Here is a 21,538-nt window from a genome sequence, read left to right as displayed (position 1 = left end):
TAGCTGTTGCATCCATTGCCTGTGAAGTCAGATATACTCCTCTTACGGTTTCTAAAGTTCAAAATAGATTTTAAGTTAAATGAAATGCTTTTTCTATGCATAGAAAACTGTTACATTTCAAAGTATAGTATATAAGGATCTAGAAGTAGAGGAATACGTCCCATCCGGTGCCATTAGGAAGCTGAAATCTTTACATTCGCTGTTGACCATTCCATTTCCAGCCATGCAGGAGACTATCATGTTGGATATGACAGCTGGCACAGGGAGAAATGGTATGTGTTCTGGGTTTGGCCATAATAATTTGGGAGGGAAATGCCAGATTAGCAGGGAAAGAAGAAACATTTCCTTTTGTAAACAATCTTACAAGAAGATTACAATTTCTGTGAAGCTACTTATAAATTCTGGTATTAGCATTCTGGTAGAGTGAGTCCAGACAAGATGGATTTGCAGAAGAAATAGCTGATGGGCAGTGAAAGATGCATGATTAACAATTTTGTTTTGTTCAGTTCATTTCCTCAATTGTTGTGTATATACTGTTTTTGAAACCTAAAGGATATACGTTCGTCATTTTGAGTGGATGCTTTCTATTATTTACAGTAGTGTATAATTATACACAGACTCTAACAAATATAGCAGTGTCATAGATTCTATTTTTAGGCTCAGACATTTGTGATTATGATCTAATGTGCCAACACTCAGCCAAGCTATGAGCAAAAAAATCTTACTGGGAAACAATGCTATCGACCTCATGCATAGCCTGGTACCAAAGAAAGATCATCTGTACCAGGACAGGGCGTTCTGCTGGTTTTTTTCCCCTCTGTCCACTTAGTTTCCTCTGTTCTAGACAGACAGGATGAGTTGGTGAGGTAGAGCACACAGTTGCTGGACTGGAACAAATTGTTTATTTTCCATTGTTTGTAATCATGCATGACTTATTATGCTTGTTTCTTTTCATATTTTTTTTTTGAACTGGGATTTTCCATTTATACTCCACTGAGAATCAGTGTTGTTCACTCGGCTGCCTTCCGAGTTAAGTTTCTGCTCGGCATAGGGTAGTCCTAGGGACCAGTCCTGTATCCCTTTACTAGAAATAGGTAGCCCATGCCTGTGCAAACAGTCTCACGGACCATGTGCCACACTGAGTCTGAGTCCCTCCTCCCGCACACTGTGTCTGAGTCCCTCCTCCCCATCCTGCTGGAATAAAACAGTGAAAACCTACTCGCCTACTTCTGAGCCTCCTCAGTGGCTGCCAAAAGGCTACTGATATTCATTAATCCTTAAGAATGAAGTAGCATCTGAAAAGGAGCGAGCAAAGCTGAAACAAATGCTGCGCTCTGAGTCAGTGTACAGCAATGGCATATACTCAAAGCAAAACATTCCCATGTGAGAGATACCCAACAGCTAAGCTGAGATGCTCGATGTTTTCTGAGGTACCATGAATCTTCAGTTTATCTGCATTACAACTTGTGTAGTGATAAACTTGGTTTTGCTGTAGTGTTTCACCACCTTTGCCTCTGTGTTGCCTCTAGCAGCATGTTTTGCATCCTGCCCTGCATTTCCTTACGTTAAATGCATCTTTCTGTGTCTCAGGACAAGGATGTGTTTTCCTGCCTCTGGCAAGCCACTGGCTGTATCTTTCTCCTGTTAAATAAGAATTTTCCCCCCCCTCCCCTCCTCTGGTTAGAGGTCAATCTGAAGTGCAGGAAAGAATGATTATGATAACAGGAGGAAACAGGAAGAATCATGCTTACTTTTTCAATCTGTTTTTTATTATTGTTTTAATGTAAAACATTGTTTCAATTAAATGCTGACCTGTGCAGTGGTGTGTGCGTGCACATGCTGAAATGAATCCAGGCTTTGTTTGGAAAGCTGTGACCTCTTTATTCCTGTTCTCGATCAAGGCTGTTGCATTTCAAACCTACTGCTGAGGACTGAAATTTCACTCGTACTCCTAGTAGCACTGCCAGTAATGATCCTTAAGAACGGTATTCTCCTTGGGCATTTTTATGTGGTGTTCTCTCTCAATTTTTAAAATAAACTTGTTTGGTTTTAAGAATTCCTCATGTCATGAAAAAAACATAACCATGACATGATTAAAGTGCATCAAATGGGCACTGGGCTAAACTGGTACCTGATGGAGCAGATATATATAGAAATGAGGAGGAGAGATACTTACCGGTTACTTGTTCTTGTTTTCTCTATAACTTAATTTCATGCTATGTTATTTATTCTTTCTTTTTTTTTTTTTTAAGTGAGACTGCCATGAGAATTGAATTCACCAAAAAGAAAACATAGGACTCAATCCCAATACCTGTTCCTACCCTGCAAAGGGTTAGCTGCAATGACACTAGAATAAGCTGTTGAGTTTGTTGTTTGCTTGAATGTAAATTTTAAATCTGGAGGGGTGAAGCTCTGTTGTTTTGCTTAAGTTTTTTTGTTTGCTTAAAATGAACTGTTTCACAGGAAGGAAGAAGCGGGGGAGGAATAACATGAAAATTGTCTGGGTTGTTAAAATGAGTCAGTTATATTTTATACTTGTCCTCTGGTAACCAGATTTTAATTTTTCTCCTTGGCCTCATGGAATGTTTTTATTTATATATCTTATTAGTTCTGGATGTTCTGTGCAAGGGGAAACCTGAATTACAAATTTATTTATTTTTTTTTCATTATTGTATTAAGAGCCTGGGTATTGAATGCAGGTGCTCAGACTCTGCCATAATTGGCAGTTTATGGAGAGACACCAGCTGTACTGCTTCACAGGGGAGATATTATATCTCTTCACACATTGTATATATTGTAGGAAATGCAGAATTCCTGTCATTGTCAGAAACTTCGCATGTCCCCATCTACCAGTGCCTCAGTAGAAAAAAAGACAACAATCCGCTGAAAGTTAAAACCATGTCTATTTTCAGAAACGGCTTATCCCTTTTATTGTCCTTTCATGTAGCATTAATTGATGTTTTGTTTGGTTAAATATAGAAAAGATTTAACAAATGTTTGTCTTTTTATGGTCATGCAAGGCAAACTGGTGTCGTACTAACTGTGTCTTTTTTTTGGTAACACATGACAACAGATGTTACAGATCTGCATTTGTGTGGGTGTGTGTATACCTGTGTATAACATTATACTCATCATGCGATAATACACTAAACGACGTATTTAACAGTTTCAGTTCCCAGAACAGGGTCAGAAACAGAAGCAATAGAACTCCAAATTGTATTAGACCTTAAAAGGCATAATTATACAGTGGGAAAACCACGGTGCTTCTGGGCATCTTACACAATGGCAGCCGTAGTTGCTCTCTCTGGGAAATGCCTCGAAGCTGCAGATGGTACCTCTTGGTCCTGCCTGAGGAATATTGATATATTGATGTGTGCATGGGTGGGACTTGTGCAGCTATTGAAGGATTGAATTATAGGGGGAAGCTAGGAATTGGTATCAAGATTTGTATTGTATATAAGTGATTTGGCCAAACAAAGGAGAAGGTAAAAGCTTATGCCTGTGTTTGAAAAGTGTGATTGCTGAAGGGAACGAAGAGCTATTTGGCGTTGCAGGGAACGTTTGTTGCATATCAAGAAACATACAGGTATCTGGCGTCTTACTAGATAGCAAAATAGAGTTTCAATGAAAGTAAAAGACATCTCATCAGTTTGTTTTTAAGAGCAGCTTGGAAAACACAGTCCTAATAATAGGGAAATGGACAGGGTTGTGGTTGTCTTATGTAAGCTGATTTAACATTTGCCTTGAATATTTGTTATCCCTCTTCCTCTGTGGTTTAGAAATGTGTTTGGATTGATGTATGGACATTTGGAGGTTTTGCCCTGTTAGCTTCATCTCCAGGAACACAGGGCTGAGGCTGTTTCATTCTGTCTTTTGGAACAGATTTAGTTTATATTCTGCCTGTGGTCATTAAATCCCCTTTTTCTTGCTCTCTCTCATCAGAAGTGTCTTGCATTTTTTTTTGACCTAGTTAAGGCCCAGCGTTGAGACATTCCTTTGAACATCACTTCCTTTCCAGTGCTGCTGTATTGTACACCTTATGTTTGTGAGAACCAGGAGGAAGTTTACATATTGCCATGGGGTTTTTTTGTTTTTCATAGGTTTGTACGCATTACGGAGAGCACTGGGGAAAAGACCTAACCTATTGGACAACGAGGTGGCTGGGTCAGTGATGATTGCTTTCAATGACTTCCTGCAGGGGATGAATGATGTCAGGCCCAGCGCCATGAGGGAGGTGGCAGTTGATGTGCCAAAAGTAAGTTATTTTTTGCAATTTGCTAGCAACGTGGTTAGAGCCACTTTAAGAGTTGCAGTTAGGCGTTGAAATGCCCTACTGAAAAAGAGGAATTTTGTGAAGTTGAAATCTTAACTTACCAATAAATATTGTGCATCATCATTTTGTTTGCCTGTTTGCTTATTTAATTATAATTTTGAAGACCCATTTACAGAAGCTTAAGTTCCTAGTGCTTTAGGAAGAGTTGGTAGTGCAGGAGCATATCTCCTGATCTATAGTTTTTTATGCTGAGTGGGTTAATGGACTAAAAATCTTTAAAGTGTCTGCTCAAAGCAGATCCTGAATAGCCATGAAAGCTGCAGGCTTTTGTAAAGCAGACAGAAACTTAAGCAGAAACCGACTGTTAGCATTTGTAACCAAAGTATATTGAAACAAAGCTATGAAGAGATTGATTGCTATGATTTTATGTAAAGCAGTTGACTAATTCTACATGTAGTTCATTCTGCTGTGACCTCAATGTCTTCAGTGGCGTTACATGGTTTTAACTGAGGGCAGAATTAGATACTGTAGGTAGGTTATCACTGCCAAGTGGTTACCCGTCAGGGGCTGTCATTATATGAACAGTTCTTTTGCAAGTGCCAGGTTCATCTTTACCCGGCTCACTGCCCTCTCAGTTATGTATTACAGTGGTTCAGTAGCAGACACAACATAAATTGGGCTGGGGAACTGATCTGGTTTAAGAAGACTCTGATCTGGCTTAAGAAGATTCAGCAAAAGAAAATGTTGTGTTTAATCTCACTAAATCTTGACTCTGCGAGTGGTTGTGCTGGTGTTTCTCAGCAGCTCCCCAAACCCTAGAAGAAAACATTTCTGTCTCATTGCATGATGATGAGTCATCTGGGAATTAGATTGCACAACTGTAGACCCGTATTCCCAAACTATAGGAATGGGAAATAAAATCTGTGAACAGGATGCTGCGTGCAGCCAGCTCGGATATCACACTTGGCTTGTTAAGAGTCCACGCTGTGCAGTGAAGTGCTGGGTGGAAATGCCTGGGCTGGCCCCAGACAGCTTTTCCTAGAAATGGTGTAGTGGCATCAATATCCGCAAGGGCTAATTAGTTCTGCTGAGACCCAGAGTTACTAATTCTCTCGTTGCTTATTGTGCTACTGGCTCTTGGGCGCACGTCATTATCCCTTTTAGACATACCAGCCCATTTGGAGCCAGATGGAGTGCTGCTAAACAGCACAGTAAAGACAGATAGAAGCAGGGCTCGAGGTACTGCAGAAAACCTGTTCTGAATCCAGGGCAACCTACTACTCAGGCTCCTGTTGTCCACTAAACCATCCTGCCAGTGGCTTCCTTCATTGTCACTTGTTTTTATTTGTTAAACACCAGCTGAGTCACTGGAATACTACTGAAATTCATTCCTCCATTGAAGGGAAGGCCACATCGTAGCGCAGATTCCTTTTGTGCTGGCAGGACCTGCCTTTTTACAAAATAATGCATATTCTGTGAAGATGTAGGGTAAATTTCAGGCCATCTGCTTGGTGCCTGGGGTGAGTTTAAAATGGAATCTAAAGTACCGTATGCAACAGATTTGGTATCCTCCCGTATCACCTACCAAAGGAGGTGCTGGAATTCAGTTTAACCGTTATTTTGGGCTGCAGAGCTATCAGTTTACCAAAATAAAGGTACCTGTGCCATGCTCAGAAGCAGCCTGAATAGCTGGAAACACTGACAAGCTGTCCATGAAAGTCACAGTGTAAATCCAGCATTGTAACACTAGGAACACCACTCTCAAGGGTCATTACTCTGTTACCATTTGTATTTGAGGTGGGGAAGTGTCCTAAGTCAGCTCAAGTCCATGGGTTAGTTGAAGGCACTTGGTTATGCTGTGGCAAGGTGGTCGGGATGGCAGTGCAACAGGAATCCAAACTGGAGCCCCCTGGTTAGGGCTGCTTGCTTGGGATGTGGGATATGGTGCAGGAATGCTTGCAAACGTCTGAAACTCATTGATGTACTTTAGGATAGTGTAGCTATTTTAAAAAATTTGGACACTGTGTGGTTGAGAGATACGCACAAGCAAAAAGAAATAAAAAAATGTATTTATCATTGTTATCAAACTTAGGTTAGTGTAATTTGCTATTTATTAGCAAATAAGTATGTCTTTTTCTCACCTGATTGTTAGTGTCTGAATGCCAGTCACTTAGCATTTAATGTATTGTTATCCACAGAATGTACATGGTTGATTTCTTGTTTGGAATACAGATTGTAGCAGAAAATGTAATGCAGCTTCTAATCCCTTGGATACTGTTTTTTCCTCCAAAGAAGAGTATGCAACATTTTGTTGTATGTTTCTAGTAATGATTTTTTCATATGTCTTAATCTAATTTTATGGACTTATTTTTGCTTCTCTGATTAAAGTTGTGTATTTAGCTGCTCTGGTTGAAGCTGCGTGTGTGATTGTGCTAATGTTTGCAATTAATGGGATGTGTAAGTACTGAAACCAAGTATCTAAGAAGCCAAATGAATGCGATTGCAGAGCCGTTAATTAGTTGCATCATCTTGTATCGATGATGTCGTGCCCTAGAACACTTTGCCGTTTAATATTGCTATGCATGAATTTCTACTCCTGCAACACCTGTGGGAAACCTTAAAATTACTTGCTTGCCACAGAACTGATGCTAATATTCCTCATTTCTACAAGAAGTTCTTCCTGTTTACTAATTCACCCCTCTTTTCAATACAGTGCATTCAGTCCATGGACTCGGGCCACTTACCCATTCAACACTTGACTTAGTTGGCTCTTGGCCAGAGTGTATTGTGACAGGTTAGTTATGTGCTCTGCAGTAATTTATACCAACAGAAACTGCCTTACTTACGCCTTTTGTTGCATTCTTATAAAGATGTAAAAATTATAACTGGGTGTGTGGGAAACAAAAAAGAAACAATGAACCAGATAGGAGTCCAGCTTTCTTCAAGAAGCCTGAAACTTGTGTTTTAGTTTAGTTTTGTTTTTTTTCCTGGCTAAGGTATCTTTGTGCATAGTATTTTGTGAAATCATCCTGTATTGATTAATGTCCAGATACTTTCTGCCTGGAAGGATAGACTTTTCTTCCCCTGTGCTCCTTGCCCCAGAAGCTATCCAGCTAGACAGTTAATTGTGTGGGGAAATTTGTTAGAAAATCAGGGGTTACATTCCTTCATGTTTTGAAGTCTGACCTTAACACTGTCATTTAAAAAAATCCTTGCTAAAAATAACTTCAAACACTAAATAAATGATCAGCTATGAGATTTTTTTCCAAAGAGAAGACAGAAGTCTGAGCTACATTAATAATATCAGGTTTTTTGCTGTTTATTGCAGATATATTATTCACTTGGCAGCCCCCTTGGCGTGGATGGAACTTCTGGGCTATGCAGTTAGTTACAAGTGAAACCATTGATGTACATGCTGAATTAAACTGAGACTTCTGTGCTTTTTAACTTTCTATTTTTCAGATGGTGGGTTTTTTCATATTTCATTGCTTTGCAGTAGCCACGTGTCATTTGAGTGAGAAAGTTCAAAGTAACTTCTAAACAAATCCACAAGTAAATTAATTTTGTTGAAGGGCTTCTTCTCTTATCATCATGACACCTTTGCCATTTCTGGGCAGCTGGTGGTTTTTTTTTGAAGCTGGTATCACCTCTGATACTGAACAAAAATAATTACTTGTTTTATCATGAACCCCAAACTGTTTCATCAACACAGAGCTTGTTCTCTGAAATCTGTGGAACTTTGAGTAGGCTGTAAAGAAAACTTAGTCTTCAAATCAGTCTTTGCTTTTTAGGTCCTAGAATTGAGCGCTATTTGCTTGGCTGTTCAGAAGGCTACTATGCTAAACTGCTCTGTTGCAGTTTTTTGTCTTATTTAAAACTTGGAAAAACCTTGTTATGCGTATATTTGGGGTAGCAGCTAAAGAACAAGGAGATAGAAGTAACTTGTTTGTATGGCCTCAAGCAAGTCACTTCTTGGTGTCTGAGGACATTTGATAACCCTTGTAGAATGCTTTGCAGTCGTCTTCTGAAAAGTGCTCTATGACAAGCTAATTATTAGGGGTTTTGTAGCTGACAGAAATTGAGCTTTTTTTTTTAATTCCAGGCATATTCAAAATTACTGATGGGGAAAACAGCGAAAATGAACTGAGTTTGGGGTGGCAAACAGAAAGCAAGATTGTGTGCAGGTGGAGCTGTTGGAGGCAGAAGTGTCACCATGTGCTTTTTTTGGCTGTTGTCTTTTCCATGTTATTTTGTCCTTTGACTTGTGTCAGGATTGCCGTGTGCATTGGCTGTGACCAAGACAAATGCAAAGTTCTTGCTGCCTGGTTCCACATAGCATCTTGTTTTCCATTTTTACAGAAACTTTCTTGAACTTTGCTATGTGTTACAACCTTTTTAGAAGACTACTTTTTACTTTTTCTGCAGCAGGGATTTAGGAGAGAGGGGATGCACGTTATAAATCAGGAAGTTAATACTTCAGCTCTTCGGAGAGTTGCACTGTAGTTGCTGTTCCTCCCTCTCCTATGGGTCTTCCTGAAATTTTTGTAGAGTGCTATGGGTTTTGCTTCCCTGTTTCACTCCCTTTACTGTAATTCAACACTCAGATTTGTGTCTTTGCAGCCAAAAGGTTCTGGATGAGACATCCTTTGCATGTCTGCTTTATTTCTTTATTGCCGCTGCTTAACAACCTCTGGGGAGTTGCTGCTCTGCTGTATTCTGAGCTCTGACCTGGGGAGAGCTAAAGCCTATGGCAGTAATGAAATCTTGGTGTCTCACGCACTGTAGCAGAGCACTGTCTTTTGTACGTGTAAGCTCAGCCCCAAGGCTAGTCTGTAAAACCATTTCCACAGTGACAGAATATCACACTTCATTGCTTATGGTGCAAGACCTTTCCTTTGAGTTCATGTGCAGGTAAAAGAAGCGTAGCTAGCTGTCCCAATGTGCGCACAAGAATTTGTGTTAATTGCAGTTGGGAAGTTACTGAGGATTTGTGTGCAAAACCAATCCACCTACCTTCTAAGCTTGTATGAATCTAAATTCTTTCTTCTGAGTGTTTTCTTGTTGTTTTTGCTCTTTCCCCCCCCCCACCTTCCCCCCCGTTTATCTATATCCTTTTGAAATAAGGAAAAAAATACATGTTTTGTGTAAGACTTGACCAGAATGTGAAGGTAGCTATTTAGTAGCTATTTCTGCTTTTAAAACCATTGCTGCTTGAATTCTACATCTTGTATTCTAGAAATTCTAAATAAGTTAACTGAATTTTTGACTGGTTAATTATTTTATTTTTTTAACTCATACTGGGCAAGCTCACATTTAGTGTTCCTGTTTGTATGTTGTGACCTAGTTATCTCCCTTTCCTCCCCTTCCTGATTTTAAATCAGAATAAGTCTCCAAATTACTGAAAACAACCTTCATGTAAGGTGGCCGTACTTTACCTTTTCTGTACCATTCTATCATTTGTGTTGACGTTAAATGACATGTAGTGGATCTGAAAAATCATTTGAATAATGCCTCAAAAGACTTGTGCAAATAGTCTGAATATTTGCTAGAGGGTAAAAATAACGTTTAGGTGTTTTCTCCGTGGCTTTTTGTATTTGTGTGAAGTACTGCTAATGGATTTTGCCTTCTGTTGCTGAAAGTTATAGGGAATTCCTGATGGTTTAATTAATTTTAAGAAGTTCTTGTTCTTTTTTTTCAAAATCTTTGTCTAGCTAGAAAGACATGATGATAGGAATGACTAGTCCATGCTTTACCAGCATGGATTGATACTGAAAAATGAGAACAACCTTATATGTCTTCTTTCCTAAGAAAAAGTTGTTTCAAAGTGCCAGATTTAGTTCTATGCAGTTCACAGAGCTGCTAGGTAGAATTAAGGGCTGTAGAGATAGGTAATGCATATTTTTAATATATATTAATAATTATATTAATATTATTAATATACATTAATATCATTAGATAATACATATTTTTTAATATAACCACTGCAGGTGGATTTCTGTCTTTTATTGTGAAAACTCAGGTGGGAAGGGAGGATTCTTCTTACCTTTAAGCATTTAACTGAGGTGCCTTTCCTTCTCCTGCTGCTGGGATACTCTGCTGTGTCTGATTCAGTCTTCACTTCACTCTGACCTTTACTGAATTTGTTTCCTTTATGTTTTTTCTTTTTTTTTCCATAAGGGAATCCTGCATTTGTCAGATCCCTCTTCTCAGATCCTTCTTGGTAGGCAATGGTGATCAGCTCTATGCATTTCATACTTCCCCAGGCTTATAAAGTAATTATTTAAAAACTAGAAGCTGCTGGTCACTAAGAAAAAGAATTTTTTTTTTTTCCCTGGAGTTCCTGTAACACATTCCTGGTGTGAGAGAGATGATGTTCTGCAGGCAGCAGATCGGCAGCTCTTCACCTCCCAGTTAGCCTTTAAACTCAGAGTATTTCTGAGGGGTTGACCTGTGCATATTGATCTTTGCTGTTTGCTCTCTACTGTCTTTGTAATTTTCTTCTATGTCAAAGACTGACAATTCAAGGGTTTTATTTGCTTTGCAGTTTGCTTGGACTTACACAAAAGTGCTTGCACCACATCCAAATGCTCTTTTTCTTCCACTTCAGTAGTAGACTGAGTTGCCTCTTTCAGGGACTTTCTACTTTTAGTTTCCACTCTGTGTACTGGTATCAGGAAAACAGCAACAGGGGCAAGCCAGGAGTGACACCAGTTTTCAAGTCAGGAGAAAAGCGATACATTGCCTTTTAGTAATACTCTGCTTGCCTTTCAAGTGTGGCTGACTTTCCAGAGCTGAAGGGTGATTTATGTCTAGTAAATTTTTGGAAGAGTGTTTTAAGGCAGAAGATCATTTGATTTAGGTGTGTCTTGACATGTTTAATATTGAAGTGGATGGGAATGGATGGTGACAGGACAAAGAACAGGCTGGGGGATGTGGGGAAAAGTCTCAGGCTTGTTGAGAGTGATGTGGGGAGAGGTGTAGCAGGTTTAGGTCTGTCTGCTATTTTGGGTAGGACGTATTATTTTTGTCCCGATGTGTGCCTGACAAGCCTGTCTCGTGTCTTCAGCAGAGCAAATTTAACTGCAGTTGGGTTTGAGTGTTGCTTTTTTGTGTGGTTTTTGTTTTCTGTAGACACTTGTCTGTTTGGAGGATTGTTTGTTTCTAGTCATATCTCCAGTGCCCAAGACCTATATGGGAGTGATAGTATTGGCAAGTGGAGGAACCCCCAAAACTTCTAACACTCAGTCCTCTTCACCTTGGTGGGATTATACAGCTGGGAACAGGGCCTTACTCTGCAGCTAAAAATAAAACCAGCTTGAGCTCATACAGCACTTTTCTTCAGGGAAAACATCATAGTAATTTACAAATTCTGCATCAGCATCACATTAAAAAAACCAAGAGAACTGAGTTGTGACTTTGCTAGTGATCACAGAAAGTGTTGCTGCCTGTATGATCATGCTGTGATTTTATTGTTATTTTTCTATGTTTTGTTGAAGTAGATACAAAACATTTTACCTACATCCTCCAGCATAAAGCAAGTCTAATCCACTTTTACTTTTTGTGACTTTATTAATAATTGCTTCTTGTTTAAAAAAAGCTTTTTGAAGAAATGACTCATTAAAAACAACTTCAAGAAATAACCAGTACACATTCTATAGAGCATTTTTGTTTCCCTTTTTAATAGTTTTGCTCCATTGTCTGCATTTAGCAAAATGGTCTGCTTTGCAGGTATCTTGGTCAGACATAGGAGGACTAGAAGACGTCAAGCTGAAATTGAAGCAGGCAGTTGAATGGCCTCTCAAACATCCCGACTCCTTCATCCGAATGGGGATCCAGCCTCCCAAAGGTGTGCTGCTTTACGGACCTCCTGGGTGCTCAAAAACAATGATAGCAAAAGCTTTGGCTCATGAAAGTGGCCTCAACTTCTTGGCAGTGAAGGTAGGTCATTTAGTCTTACATTTTCTTAACTCCTGTGTAACTGTTGATAATTTACCAATTTCCAGTGCTAGAATCCAGTGGCTCTTAGTGTTTCTGATCGTCATATACTATACAGCAAACACCTTGTAAATATCAAGTAAGGTTTGTGTTTTATGAAAAGGACTAGTGCTTTCTTTTGTATGCTTAAAAAAAAACCCTATTTATTTTCTCATAGCACAGAAATTATACGTTGGATGGGTGGGTAAGCTGTGTAGTGACATCTTAAGTATTGGCATTATTTAAAATTGTTTTAAAAATGGAAACAATTAAGTTCTTGAAGCAGTATAAATGAAATACACCTCTGGATTGTGGGTAGCCCTTCTTACTGTAATAATTGCTTGCATGGAAATGTTATCATCTCATCTCTTACATTCCTTTTCATTCCTCAAGGAAGTAACTTTTTTTATCTTGCTCTTAATTTTTCATTACAGATTTTTCTTGCCCTGTTTGCCTTTTTTCAGGCGAAATAGTTCTACTTCATCACATCAGTTTTTAGAAAGTTTGCAAAAACAGTTACATCTGGATTACTCTTGGATAAGTAGGATATTCTCTCAGCATTAAGAAACACTTTAAGTATAGAAAAATTTTGGATTTCAATGCCTATGAATCAGTGTAATTGATTACTGTGGGTTGTATGGAAAACACATGAATGGAACTTATTTAATAATACTGAGCTTCAATGCATAGGAAGGGGAAAAAAAAAGATAGCAGAGTGATTCCACATGGGGTAGTCTTGCAGCTGTGTCAGAATGCTAATGAAGTGCAAGAAAAAACATTTGTTTAAGTATTTTAAAAGTATCTCCTCCTCAGCAGTAAGATCACGTACTCTTGTCAGTTGACCATCTCTTTACTCACAAAGCCCTCTGTGTTGTTAGTTTCTGCACAGCTTCCTCCTCTGCTGATCCTTTCAGGCCCACTGTAGCTGTAGCTCTGGATCCCGTCCTCTCTGGGAGCAGAGGGAGTTGTGCTGACCCTGAAGCCAGCAGCCCTTCGTTGCCTGTGCTTCCCGCTGTTGCAGACATGCCTCTGGGTCACGGTCACATCAACAAGAGCAGCCTTGGAAACCTCAGCCCTTAAGAAACACTACCTTTACTGCCTCTTCCATAAGGACAAAGTAGTTCTTTGTATTTCAGAGTTACTGGTAAACAAGGTAACCTTTTCCTCCTGCACTGCTTAAAAGAAAACGTTCCTCTTTGTCTTGCCCAAAGCAGTGATGCCTGAGAGGGTGGGGAAAAAAGGTGGCAGCGTGAAAAAAACCAAACAAACAAACCCAACACAACCCAAAACAAAACCCAGTTAAAAATGAATGTTGTTGCTATCCTATATTCATCAGTCATAGCTACATCAGACATTTGTACTGATGCAGTTAATTGTCCAAAAGTAAAAGGTGTCAGATGCTGAAAAAGAGGTATCTGAAGGTGCACTGATATGAAATGCCTTTGTACAGTAATGCAGCGTTTCTTCGTGGTGGAGTTCTGGTGGTGCAAACCCCCGTCATTGACAAGCTGTGGCAGACGTGGCTGGCTTGGAGAAACTGCCTTTTATTCCCTGTCGGTTTAAAATCCCTTGGCCTGGAACTGATGGAATATTCAATGTACAGATGTTTCAAGAAGCACATCTCTGGCGCATGTCCAGCCTTGGATATGTTGACTCCAGGAAGGGAACGTAGCCCACTTTCTCTAACTTCACATTTGCTTCCTGGACAGAAAAGGCAACATCCATCATGTACTAAATGTGTTAAACATCATTGTCTGTAGCATTTCTTAAAGCACAACAGGCATGAATTAATTTCCACTGCATGTGTTCCTGCAATAAATCTGAAGTAGATGAATAGTGTTTTTTTTTATTTGGGCGTGGTTTTTTGGTTTTGTTTTTTTTTTTTTTGAGAGAGGGGATTTTTCTTTTCTTGCTTATAGTGCTATTAATTTTCCCGTTCTCTGTGTTATGTCTCAAATATCCGTCCCTGGAACTGATATCAGGCTTTTTGAAATGGAATTGTGTTTCTTGATAATTTACTTTTCAGACTTGCATTTTCTTTCCAGTCTCTTCGGCCCAAAATAAGTAATTTTGATGAAAAGTGTCTGCTGTATAGCCAGTAGGATACACGTACCCTTTCAGGATAGTTCAGGTGGCTCAGGTTCTTGGGTCCTTCTCAGGAACGGGCTGCAGACAGGAGGAATAGCCCTAACTATGGGAGCCTGCTGCTGGATGCCTTCTCTCCCTGTGTCTGAAACCTGAGAGGAAAATGAGTACGTTACATCCAGTGCTTGCTTGGTCCAGTGATTTTTGGAAGATAGACCTGTTATATCTGCACGCTACATTTAAGATACATGGGCACAGTAAGTCCAGCTCCCTCAAGAAGTGCTGAATGTGCTCAACTTACCTAAGTTGGCTGTCCTGCTTGAGTGCAGCAGGTATCGCCCCTGCCCCAGCCTGGCTTCAGGAAAGCTTTGTGCTGTTTTCCAGATGTGCCTATGCAATGCCTGTGCAGTTTGGACAGCTGGCTCTGTTAAATGAGGTACTTTAGCTAGGTTATATGTAATCTGTTAAAAAGTGACGTTTCCACGTGTCTTGGGCATGGCTGGTTGTCATAATGCTGTATGAAGGATGGTCAAAACCGCGCAGCCTCCAGCCCGTGTCTGACTTGCCTCTAATAAGATTTGGGAGATGGGCAAAGTCTAGATGTAATTTCTGGGCAGAGGAGCTGAAGAAAATAACGTGATAACAGATGTTTGACGTTGCATCCTGTTCTCTCCTGAAATCTATTGTGAAATTTGAATGGTTAGTGTTACAATGAATGTGGCCCTTTTGTAAACACGCTCTTTGATATTTGGCCAAAACTTTTTATAGCTGTATTTTCACCAAGATCGGTGACCTTTTCCTTTTCCAGAGAAAAGTGGTTGGTTGGTTTTAAAAAGAAATCTTGCATATAATTCCTAAGGGAAATTGTTTGTTTTTATTCTTTTGCTTGACTTTCTTTGTCTCTAATACAATATATCCGCTAAATTTACTGGAGAGGAGGTGGGGATGGCTCTTCCTGCTCCCTCCCACCACCCCTATTTCTAAATCTCTTGCACCATTGAGGCTTTTCAAGGTTTTAGTGGTCAACTTGATTATTCCCCTCTCCCAAATCTCTGTTCCAAAAAGACAACTAAATTGTTCTCAACTTCCTAGAATTTTCAGTGTTTTGCAGTCATGGATACAAGCAAGTATAAGACTTTGTGAAGGGATGAATTAGGATAATTTTTTCATTCTTCAGGACAGAACATCAGTCTTGACTTATATTTATTAATACTTTTTGACCGGGTTGAATTCTTATTTCAGTCAGGCTTCTATGCACTTTTGTGCTTCTTCATACTCCTTTTATGCTGACGCCAAAATTTGTAATTTTCTTCTGAAATGTATTTTATGCATTCCTTTTACTAATAGGAAAAGAAAATTTTATACAGATATCGGACCTATCAATATTAATAGGATGGGGGATATAATTTTCAACTTCTGCCAGGCTGATGACACCTCTGTTATACACAATTGTCTCTGTGACATTTTTGCTTTCGATGTCATCTAGCTTTCTGAAACTGAACATGAAGATAATGAAACCCTTTGGCACTGTGTTATTTCTGGGGGCTTTTTTCCCTTCTTTTGACTGTTTATGTGGTGGGTATCTCTCTGTACTGTTTTGACAGTTCCTGCACTTAGGGTCAGCTTTGACTGGCTGCTTTTTTGATATATGTGCTGATTATACCACTAAGATTTTATGGTGATATTATAAGAATATTTTTGGAGGAAAATTCTACTTACTCAGTCTGCTAAAAGCAGAGGGAGACTTTCTGCTAATTTCAGGAGGCTTGTGCTCAGGATTATATCAACTGGGGACTTTGAGTTCTGTTTTCTGTCCAACAGGCAGATTACCTGAGTTTACAAAATAAATAACAAGAAAAATTATGTAACTTCTGTATGCTTGTACTGGTTTTGGAAGCATCATTTTTCCTTTTGCTGCTTACCTTTTTAATATTTGTCTGTTTAAAATCAAAAGTAAGGCAAAAACTCACTTAGTGCTAGTGACAAAAAAAACCAGCTTAAATTTTCAGAAAATTTAGACCTCCAAAAGTGAAACCCCTTGGAATTCAGCTGAGACACACTAATTGTTGTAAACTGTAAACATGATGAAGTGATACTTAAAAAAACAAAGCAAAACAAACAAACAAAAAAACCCAACCCAAACCCACCTGTGACAGTAAGTAGTGTTTAAGGACGTTAACACCGAGCAAACCAATGGTAAAGATTATGCGTACTATACTGCTCTAAAATATTATTTGCAATGATTAGGAGCTCCAGGCATGGTGTGGAAAAAAACCCAAAGGTTAGACATTTTATTTGTTGTTACTTAAGAGCTTGGGCTGAAAGAATCTTTTCTTTTTTCAATTAGCAGTAATTACAAAAATATACACTGTTCTCAGAGCTCTGACTTTACCTTGGCTTGATTTAACTTCCTGTATTGCCCTGCCGATGCTGTTGTACCACTCCCCGTGCTTGACATGTGCTTAAGCTTAGTTTGTCGTCTGGCTCAGTTACGTCAAAATATTTTCCAACTGAAGTTTCCTCTGCTTTTCCCTTCAGCTCTTGGCTGTGGCAGCTCAAACAGATTCATGAGGCTCGGAAAGGCCAACTGTTTTGCTTTGGGAAGAACGGTCACTGAATTTTTGGGGAGGTAGTTTAGCCTTCTGATGGGGATTTCAGTAAGCAGAAGCATGAAATAAGAAAGGCTGGTGGCTGTGACTAGCTAAGCAAAACATTTAGGACAATAAATGAAGAAGCATTGTGGTTTTATGAGAAACTCTGGCAAACATTTGATAAAACTTCCAAAAAGATCCATAGTAACACGTTTACGGTAACTTGTTAGTTAATTAGCAGGTAGTGAAACTAACTGTAGTTGAAAAATTTGTTTAATGTTTTTTACAAAGAATAACAGTTTGAGATACTTTAATGAACTCTTTTAATCTTGAAGGTATCTGTATGTTTTACTCGTCTAAAAATAAAATAAGGCATTCATCCATTCTTACCACAAGCTTCCCAAAAGTGAACGTGTAGGCAGAAAATGATTCAAAGGTCCTTTCCTTGTCTCTTCTCAGTTACTTTGTAAGATTAATTTTTATTAGCACTTAGTTTCTCTCTCTCTTCAAGTTGCTCAGGCTTTGTCAGCAATCGGGATCTAGTAAAAGTAGCAATTGCAGAATGGGGTGCTGCTGGAGGGCTGAAGTGTCAGCAGCCGAATAGGTTTTGCAGCGTGGATGGCTAATTTTGTGTCATGTTGCTGTGTAATTTTTGATCCCACGTGGATACTGCCCTGATGGTGCCAAGCCTGGTCCTAGGCAGCATAGCGGATGGCAGCTGTTTAGCCTGTAGCTAAAAGTGGTAGTAGGGCTACGAAGATGATTAGGGGACTAGAACATCTCTCTTATGAAGAAAGGCTGAGGGACTTGGGTCTTTTCAGTCTGGAAGAAAGAAGATTGAGGAGGGATCTTATCAACACTTATAAATCCTTAAAGGATGGGTGTCAGGAGGATGGGGTCAGGCTCTTTTCAGTGGTGCCCAGTAAGAGGACAAGAGGCAACGGGCACAAACTTGAGCATAGGAAGTTCCATCTCAAAGTGAGGAGGAATGTCTTTACTTTGAGGGTGTCAGAGCGCTGGAACAGGCTGCCCAGAGAGGTGGTGGAGTCTCCGTCTCTGGAGACATTCAAAACCCGCCTGGACGCGTTCCTGTGCAACCTGCTCTAGGTGACCCTGCTCTGGCAGGGGGCTTGGACTAGATGATCCCCAGAGGTCCCTTCCAACCCCTACCATTCTGTGATTCTGTGAATAGGAATGGATGCTGAAAGTCCGTGGTGAATGGGAATGACTTGCAAAGGGATTTCTCTGTGGACGAGGCAGGTGAGCGGGATGGGTTGCTTTTAGATCTACTTCAACTCTGTCACAATAATAAACCTCTGACTTGATACTGCTGTGCCTGTGCTGGTGCGGCATTTCGTAAGCATGCAGAATCCTGGCAAATTTGAGTGGCAGCTATGCCCCAGTGCTGAAGACGGCCCTTTCCAAAGGCACTGGTGCATGCAGCGAATTTAATTCAATGTTTCCAGTCAGTTCACTCCACACTACAAATAGTGGCTTCTGTATTGTGTAAAGAAGCCTCAGACAGTTGTCGTTAAAGTTTGCTAATCAAGGCAGATGGCAAACAAGTGACTTCTGAGGCATGCCAATAAAGAAAAGTGGATATTATATTTGCCTTCGCAGTTTGATTACAATGCTTTTGGCAACTTCACTGCAAGGATTGAGGATGACAGTTTTTTTGCCAACCTTATATACTTCGGAGGCCACAAGCACCTGTTGAAAGTGAGGTTTTTAAAACACCAGACAGGTGTCAGCAAGTTTTTAAGGTCCTCTGGAATGCAGGGCAGAGGGAGAGGAAGCGATTAAAATGGTGCACAGTGCTCAGCCTGCAGTTTACTTGGGCTGAGAAGCTGGGTGTAATGCCGATTAAATCATTAAAGAGCATTGACAGAGAAGTAGGCTTTACTCTTAACAAGCAAATATAATGAGTTTTCTGAGCAAATATTTTTCTACGTAGCGTAACCAATTACCAAATCACACATGTACAACCTTTGCATTAGAAATAGCCTTACTGTTAAAATAAAGGAAGTCTCACTGTTTATCTTGTTAACTCTCTTTCCTGCAGCCAGCCCAAGTCAGATGTTGCTTTGGTTTGACTGTGGTAGGGATGGGATAGCATTTTGCTGTTGAGATTACAGTATAAAAAGTAATTTCTGAGTCTCTTCCAAATCACTTAATGTTGTTATAGTAGATTATCTCACCTGCATTGTCATGGAACTGGAAAGAATTTAAAAAAAAAAAAAAAAAGTAAGCCAAAATGCTGGGTTTAACTCCATGAAAGAGGTACTGGTAGGGGTGGGATCAAGCTTTGCTCCTCTGAGCTGGCTGTCTACTCTCCTCCTGCAGGCTGATGAGAAATTAGCACATCAGAGTGCGGTGCATCACATCTGCGATGTAGACGTCTGTCTGTCCAAATCAGTTAGTGTGAATGTCTAACTCGGATGCAGATGTGTGAGTGTGGGCAATGAACATTGCCCTAGGTACACATTGTGAACAGTTGAAAACTAATTTTGGCACCCCTTGTCTTTTTTTCCTTTTTTTTTCTTTTTGAGATTCACAGCACAGAGCTCAGTTTCTAGACACTTCATTTGAAATTAAGTATTAAAGTCTCTCTGATCATTTCTACTTTGAACATGGCAAAGAAGGAATTGTGCATTATCTATTGTAGAGTAATAATCTGTAGGATGTGACATAAATTCTCTAATTAATTTGATTTAAAAAAAAAAAAAAAGAGTCGTATTCTATGGCTAACATAGTTTTAGTGTGTCTGTGTTAGAGTCCAGAACCTGCATGTGAGGTTATGGCAGTATTTTTGAAGAGAGCAGACAGAGCTCTGTGCCGGAGCGATCTGGAGCCGTGTCCGTCTGGCTCAACAAGCACAAGTGCATAATTTACCTGATTGTCAAAATAGTAAAAAAATTATTTATACAGGCATGTCACCGACTAAATTTCCTATCAGTTAAAAGTCACTACGCCAGTATTTTCAGGTGGAAAAAATCTGCAAGTGGTTTTAAGTACTACTTAGAAAAATTACTGGTACTCTTTAACTTCAGGGATACCAGATGTTCCTCTTGCAGTTTGAAAACACTTTGAGAACTTCTGGCTTAACCATGTGTGCACAAGCTTATGTCACGTTGCAGCCTGTATACAGGGGTTTTCTTTTGTGCAGTTAATCTTTCAAGAGCTTATTCTGATAATATTTTACATGTAAGGAATTTTCCTTTTTTTTCCTTGCTTTTTTATTTAAAAATAATAAAAAAACCCCAGCAGATAAAAATCCACACCCAATCCAGACCATAAACAAGTGGAAGGTTTCATGATACAAGGGGAAAGTATCTTGTAAACAAGGATGGGGTGGTCTTTAAACAGACCATACCTGGAAACTCTCTACTTTGAGGCTGAATAAACAAAACTGAGCAGTATACAGTGGGACTGAATTGGCAGATTTTATACTGTTAGTCTGGATTGTAGCTCACAAATGGTATGCTTATATGCATGGCTAAGCTACAACTACTTCTGCCAATTTCCTGCTCCAAATTTTATGCTGGTTTTGGAGTCACTGGGCAAATGACCAGAAAGAACAGGTTTTATTTCTTCACGTCCCTTCATATGGAAGGTGGCATGTTGCAGAAGAGAACAGAGCTATGCATCATTAAAGCGGACCATTTGTTACTAGCACTCTTGGTCAGTATATCAGCAGCTATAAACAGCTTTTAAAGGAGTCATTATGCTCACCTCTGGGCCAAACATGATGTTTCAACAAATGTCGACTTGCGGACTAAGTTGGGCTCATGTCATTTGATTTTTAAAGCATTAGAAAAGCATTGAAAAATAAAAAAACCTCACCCTTCTGGTATTTCTTGAGTGGCCTCCAACTTCAAAGCAAGCTTCCTAAAAAGAGAAGGTGAGCTTTGTGAAAGTTGGAAACCATGTCAGCTGTCAGCAGGTGACTTCGTGGTGGCCTGTAGACTGCCTGTCATGCAGATCTGTCTTTTGAAAGAGCTGCCATCAGTCTTGGCTAAAGGACAGCCCATTTGCAGACAGAGTAAGGCAGAGGTTCAGCTCAGGTGGGACCAGAGCTAGGCCAGTTCAGTTTCCACATCCAACCTCTTTGAACATTTCTAGTTTTTGTGTTGTGGTTTTAAGTGTTTGCATGAGATGAAATGTATACCAATTCCTCCTCTTCTGTGAGTGCTTTCTCTTACTTTGGTGTCTTTTCCTTTATTGTCATGTATAAGAGTTCCAAGCTGCTTGCAAGAAAAAACATGGTTCTGAACAGCAGTTTTGGTATTGCACGTGAGTCGTGAACTAGGAGACCTTCAAATCTTTATGAAAATTCTCCATGAAGAGGTCATGAATACGTAGTGGTCTTTCACCTGGAGTTGCTGCTTAATGGAGAGAAAAATGGAGAAAAACATCCTGTCAAAGCTTACAGCAAAACCATCCATTCAAAATAATTCTTTTTGGAAACATTTTAAACAGTATTTATTGCTTTGATGTTGCCTTGATCATATTTTAATGCTTAATTAAAAATAAAACTCCAAGCATCTGAAATTATATTGTACCTTAAAGCTCAAAGAGAGTAGTTTTGGTTTTAAGTATTTTTTTGCTCAGACAA

At 39.6% G+C, this 21,538-nt stretch overlaps 1 protein-coding gene across 3 annotated transcripts in view; it reads left to right on the top strand.

Annotated features, from left to right (window-relative positions):
• Positions 1 to 21,538, top strand: part of AFG2A (AFG2 AAA ATPase homolog A) — a 195,263-nt gene that overhangs the window by 23,409 nt on the left and 150,316 nt on the right. For 2 of the 3 annotated variants that reach the window (XM_074589101.1, XM_074589100.1), the window contains 2 exons: positions 4,101 to 4,255; positions 12,002 to 12,211. In XM_074589101.1, coding sequence (XP_074445202.1) covers positions 4,101 to 4,255; positions 12,002 to 12,211 — 365 coding nt within the window. Of the gene's footprint in view, positions 1 to 4,100; positions 4,256 to 12,001; positions 12,212 to 13,161; positions 13,370 to 21,538 lie in introns of those variants that run through there. The other variant, XM_074589102.1, reaches the window with a different exon arrangement.

This window comes from Larus michahellis, chromosome 5 (assembly GCF_964199755.1).
Source record: "Larus michahellis chromosome 5, bLarMic1.1, whole genome shotgun sequence".
NCBI lineage: Eukaryota > Metazoa > Chordata > Aves > Charadriiformes > Laridae > Larus > Larus michahellis.
The sequence above is the reverse complement of the archived record's forward strand: the minus strand, read 5'-3'. Positions and strand labels throughout refer to the sequence as shown.